Source organism: Pituophis catenifer, unplaced genomic scaffold (assembly GCF_029215685.1).
Source record: "Pituophis catenifer annectens isolate HBS135680 unplaced genomic scaffold, rPitCat1.0.hap2 SCAF_1, whole genome shotgun sequence".
Classification (NCBI taxonomy): Eukaryota; Metazoa; Chordata; class Lepidosauria; order Squamata; family Colubridae; genus Pituophis; species Pituophis catenifer.
This window is the reverse complement of record NW_027256881.1, coordinates 158,883,268-158,889,267: the sequence shown is the minus strand read 5'-3', so window position 1 is coordinate 158,889,267 and position 6,000 is coordinate 158,883,268. Positions and strand designations below refer to the sequence as shown.

General features: G+C 34.1%; 1 protein-coding gene across 1 annotated transcript in view; it reads left to right on the top strand.

Moving 5' to 3' along the window:
• Window positions 1-6,000, top strand: part of PKHD1 (PKHD1 ciliary IPT domain containing fibrocystin/polyductin) — a 184,027-nt gene continuing 178,027 nt past the window's right edge. Inside the window, exons 1-5 of the mRNA XM_070956611.1 lie at window positions 1-52; window positions 521-598; window positions 1,934-2,060; window positions 3,969-4,068; window positions 5,414-5,471. Of these exons, the coding sequence (XP_070812712.1) occupies window positions 1-52; window positions 521-598; window positions 1,934-2,060; window positions 3,969-4,068; window positions 5,414-5,471 (415 nt within the window). The remainder of the gene's footprint in view (window positions 53-520; window positions 599-1,933; window positions 2,061-3,968; window positions 4,069-5,413; window positions 5,472-6,000) is intronic.

The following is a 6,000-nucleotide window of genomic DNA, read 5'->3' as shown; positions in this document are numbered from 1 at the left end:
ATGGATTTTTTAATGTCATTCTTTTTCAAGGCTTTGCTTCTTTTTGTTGCGGGTAAGTTCTATGAAACCACTTTATGAAGCAACATCATTATATAACATATTCATTACAGAAGTATGTCTGCCTATTTGATCCTATCAAGCAAAGGAAAATCTCATGAGATTCCTTTTGTTTGAATATTAACATAAAACAAGGCACATATAAGAGAAATGAATGGTAATTGCAGTCATCTCTGGCTCCACCGTGTTCATACCACACTGTTGTAGGTCCCTGTGCACCTTCCTCCACTTATCTATCCTGCCCAATCAAAGTGAGAAAGTCCTTGCTTAAAGACCTACAAACCTCACTTAACCAGAGCAACAGGGACGGCTCATATTGCCATCACATGACATTATGTATTATAATTGTACCACTTTGTGGCAAAATTTCTAGTCCCAATTACCAACATTAAGCAAGGACTACCTATCAGAAAAGTGGCTGTCTCTGCCATTATTTAACAGACAGTATTTTCTTTCTTTTTAGTTAACTTGGAAAAGTTAATCATGGAACCTAAAGCTGGCAGCCTTGGTGGTGGAACCTGGATCACAATAAACTTTGATGGTACTTTGAATACCTGTTCCAACTGCTGGTTATTGTTTTTTTTTTTTTTTTTTTTTTTTAGATAAGCAGATCCATTGCATGGTTTAGGACAACATTATCTTAGGAACCTTGTGGCTCTCCAGATATTGCTGAATTACAGCTTACCTGATCCGCAATTCGATTCTTCAGAGCAAAATGGAATAGCAAAATACCTCTTTTAGAATAGTCTTTGCCAAATACACTTTGGAATTCTTTGATTTCAAATTCCAGTAGTAATGTATGACTGGTAAAGCTGGGTTTTGAGCATGAGTGAGAAAAAGAAGGTAGACTCTTTCAAATTATGGATATGATTTTATTAAAACATCATGGGTTGCAAGAACCCCAAAATAAAAAATAATTGTTTCCTTAAGGCAAACAAAAGTTGGGTAAAATATGTGAGCAGAGAATAGACTTTGAGAGCAATGACTATACTTAGCAAGGTTGAGAATAGTAAACACAGAAGAAGAAAACCAAGCAGGTAGGTGGGTGGAATCAAGGACATGCCTTAGAAACTCTACAACTTTTTACTAAAAAAGGATTCAGTATCAAGCACTGATTCTTCCATCAATAGAAGTTGAGCTCAGGTTGATGGAATTTTAAATCTCCTGAATCTCAGGCAGCATTCCTTAAAAAATAAATGCTGAAATCAGACAATGTTGAAAATATTAGAGAAGTTTGTGGCCAAGCATAAAAACAAAACTACAGATCTTTTGTTCTCAGGCTGCATAACCTTTCTGTTTTCAAAGAGCCATTCCTAGTGTGTAAATAGAAATACTGGTCCTGAGAAATAGTAAGCCACATGTTCTATAATTATGCAAAAAAAAAGAAAACTAGGGATGACTTGGCAATCAGTTAGTAAATTGCCATTAAGTTATGAAGAATGAAGAAAGAGCTAAAAGAAAAGATAATATATTGTATATTTTAATATATTTGTCCTTATTATAGGTTTGAAAGCATGTGTGCTATACTAGTAATATTTGAGCCTGGTACATTTTATGAAAAGGAAAACTGTGTTTCCCCGAAAATAAGACCCTGTCTTATATTTTTTTGAACCGTGAAATAAGCGCTTGGCCTTATTGCCATGTGCTCAAAAGCCTGATTGGGTTTATTATCAGGGGATGTCTTATTTTGGGGGAAACAGGGTATCAATATTTATTTATTAATTTTTATGCCACCTTATAAAGTGACTTTTTATCCTATACAATCTTCTTTACTTAAAAAATATTTCAGGTTCAAAATGTGATGTGAATGTGCCATCCGATAAATAATAATAATAATGTTTGAGGTTTTATTTATTAGTTTGTTGCTTACCATTAGGTCTCTCTCATTTGGTCAACTGGTCACAACTGGAAGTGGCATTATGGAATCCAGAACTGCCTCCAGTAATGCTGTGTGACATTATGCCTGCCAGTTTCTTCATGTCCACAATAAAATGCCAAACAAGGTAAAATTATTTTCTGCATGATAATTACTAGAAGCAGAGCAGAATATTACATGCCTATGACCATATAGTTAAGATATTTCTTATAGACCATTCAGTGTTTTGAGTTTCCTTTAAACTTAGTGGGCATTCAAACAAGTTTAAAAATGTACCAGAAACATACTGGACATAGGAAGATGTTGGTGCCAGATCCCTTTGTCCATCTTACCTAGTATTCTGACTAGAATACTAGGCCAGATAAGCTGTCATCTCCAGATATTTGAGGCTTCATCTTCCATCATCATAGCCTGAAGAATCAATGGAAAACTAGTTGGGGAATTATCTGCCAAAAGATCTAGATGGCACCATGTTGCCTGTCCCTGTTTTAGAATTATATGGATGACAATACTCACTTGACATTTGGCTACAAAATTATTTTGTTCTATATTGTCACATTATTAATGTTTTCTTTGCTTATGTTATTCATTTCTATCTTTCCTATCTTGTTGTTTTCAAATCTTTTTCAATTCACTGGTCAGACCAAACGGAATAAGTCCTATTGTAATGAGAATTAACCGATTCATTTGTTTTTAAAGCTTAATATAAGTCTCATGAGTCATCATTATTTTAAAGTAAAGGTAAAATAATTGTATTGTTTTATATAATATTTCAAGGCAAGGCAGTCCAGTGACTTTGATATTTGGATGTTAGGGAGCTGTGGTGTAAGACTTTTGAAGATGGGTGGGTAAAGTCAACAAAAAACTAAGAAGTCATATTGTTGAGTAGCCTCTACAGCTCCCCAGGCCTGGTGACTTATTTCTATTAAGAAACTGATGAATAACAGTAAAATAGTTTTAGTCTGTGTTCTGACCTAAAAGCCAAGGAGGAAGTCAGCATTTTAAAAACCTACGAATAATGATTAACAAGTCTAACACATACCTGAACAGTGACAGAAAAATATTTAAGCCTAAAGATTAGGTTTCTGGATAATTATTACTAACTTAAACCATTGACCTAGTGCACTTTGCTGGTAGTTTGTAACTGTATTCCATATAGAGTTTGTTTTTTTCCACCTCCATCCTTACAATAAACCAAAACCAACCAAACAACCAAACAAAAAAAAAAAATCACATCACCCAGTTTTGCTTGTTTTGTTTGTACAGCTTTTTTTCCCCTGAAAAAGCCACATCAGTAACTGAAATGCAGCAAGACGTGGGCTTTTTTTTTCTATGTGAGGAAAAGCTTACTCTGTTTAAAACTGTACAGTGCTACTGAAAGCACAAGATCTCTTCAAATGTTGCAGTGATGAAGTTGTTTGCTCTTATGTATATTTGAAAAGCCTTAGTTCTTAGCTGGTATGTAGTAAAAATAATAAAATTGTTCCCTTTTTTTACTGTATGCAAACCAGTCAGTTTTAGGGCTGTTCGATTAGATTAATAGATAAGACTATACATGGCTAAATTGAAGCTGCCATATCTTCTTTTCCGGCAGGCCTGGGGCCATTGATCTTGCTCTTGTGATCTGGCGAGATCTGGTCATGAATGAGTTTTTAATGTTTTTAATTTTTAAATGTTTTTTATAATGATTTTTAAAAATGTATTGTGAGCTGCCCTGACTCTTCGGAGGGGGGCGGCATATAAATTGAATTAATTAAATTAAATTAAATTGATTCTTCGTCCTCACATCCAGTTCTACTGTTAGTTTCCTTTCCCACCTGCTGTTCTGTATCCTGAAGTTTCTTCTCTATCATTCATCCTCTACTATAGAAAGTTGAAGGCAAACAAATTTTGTAGACAAAATCAGGCAGAGGAAACCACAGCCTCCTCAGGTCTAGTTTTAGTTATAAAATTAATTGAATAATGCAAAATGAGAAATTCATTGTCTCTCTTATTAACAGTGAGTGTTTCTCTGTTTTCACTATTTTACTTGAAGATCTTCTCCACGGGAAGGATTTTACCATCTCTTGTTGAGTTTGAATGGACAGAGTATCAGCAACCAAAATGAATTACATGAAGAGAACTGTACATTCCAGGTACATAATAAAATAACTTAAGTAGTAAGACTCTGATGACCAGGACCAGTGACAGATTATTATTATTATTTTTATTCCAAGAGGAATTTAAATATTCAAGGTTAGTTTTGCTTTATGATCTCATGGAATATCATTTTTCTAAGTTAAGTAGTACCCCTTTTGCTATACTTGGGGCAGAGTTCTGAAAGAGAAATCATCTAAGGTTTTCTATCATTGTAACTAGATAATGGAACTGTATCAACACAAATGTGCTTTAAATGATAAACAAAAGCAAAATACAAATGCAAAACATTCTGTACATCAGAACTTCTAGCATTCTCTACAAATACAACCTAATTTTGATTGTGCATGACAACATATTAACATATTGCATATTAAATTGCCTATTCCCCAGTTCAGTTGGCTTACAAAAATTGTGATAACTCTTGGAGAGATACAGATGAAACATATACTAAGTAAACAAAACATAAATTGCTGCTTTTTGTTTTGGCAACCTGGGACCTATGGACATGAAAAAAAGTATTCTCTCTCCAATAGTTGTGACAATATAGACAGCATCTGGCTCTGACCAATTTCGGGAAAAGTGTGATTCCCACCCCCCATAGTATCAAACATGTCCAAAAAATGTTTTGAGAGACTGATCTCCATCATGATAATCAGCATGATGAGAGGAGTATTCTTATCTCCTTCTTATCCACAAATATATGTTCTGTAAAGGATGATGGCCCTCTTGGAAGTTCACCAAAATTTATATAGGCGCTAAAAATCAAGCTTAAGAAAATTTAGTCTGAAAAGTCTCCAAATGGGGTTTGTATTGACATGTTCTTTAATGTTGGCATAATAGAGGTACCAATCTTGAATTGCCCAATCTTGAAAACTATGTTATGTAGCTAAGAATGGGTGGACCCATATAATTTCTCCAGTGTTAAATGCATTACATTTGATCTACATATCTATTATAATTATTTATTTTCATCTTGCTGCTTTTTAAAATTGGGATTTTTTTTTTTTGCATATTTTGGCATTTTTCTCTAATATAAATATATTATTTATGAGCAAAAATACACAACCATTCAGAAAAGTAAACAGTATCATGCTACATTGCACTGCAAGTTTGCTTACGTGTTTGCAATTATTTAGTGACAGGACAATAACATGCATAACGAACAGAAAGTATCAGTATTCCCATTATTCTGCTGAACTATAATTAAGAGCCCATTGCTATGTTAAACTAATTTTATTGAATAGAAGGTGCTCAATTTAGGGGCTAGGAATCTATTGAAACTGAATGAGGTGTTCCATTTTGAAGAATTATCAAATGTATAATGTATTCTTTTCTTAATAGTACTCTGTTGCAGAGACACCTGTGGTGTTTCAAGTAAACCCCCCATATGGAGTCCCAGGTAAAGAAATGACTTTAAAAGTGTAAACACCACCTTAATAAACAATTGGCAAGCAAAGATCCTTGATTTCAGGTCTTCAGCTTGTGGAGAAATGGGGGGGGGAACTCACCGGGACTTATGCAGGAGTTGCTAAATTGTCAAAGGCTTCAAATGCTGTTGAGCAAAAAGGCCAGGCTTTTAAAGGGAAAATAAAAGCATCTCATACTGCTGGAAAAATAGGGCTGAAGATCAGGAGGTGGAAGACATTGCTGGAACCTGTGTATCTATATTTTCCTGAAAGATGCAGGTACATTTTACATTCTACAATGATTTAATTATGTTCCTTCATAATGATATTTCACCACATGCTTTTGTGATAATACAATGGAGGTTTAAAGCAAGCAAAAGAAATGGCCGACTATCCAAAGACATTTTAATGTGTTTTAGTGAATTCAAAAGTAACGAATTTTCATTCTGAAGTTTACAATGATTTAAATTCAAGAGGAGAAAATTTCAAATCTTTCAAACTAGCAGTATCTAGAAAACCTGA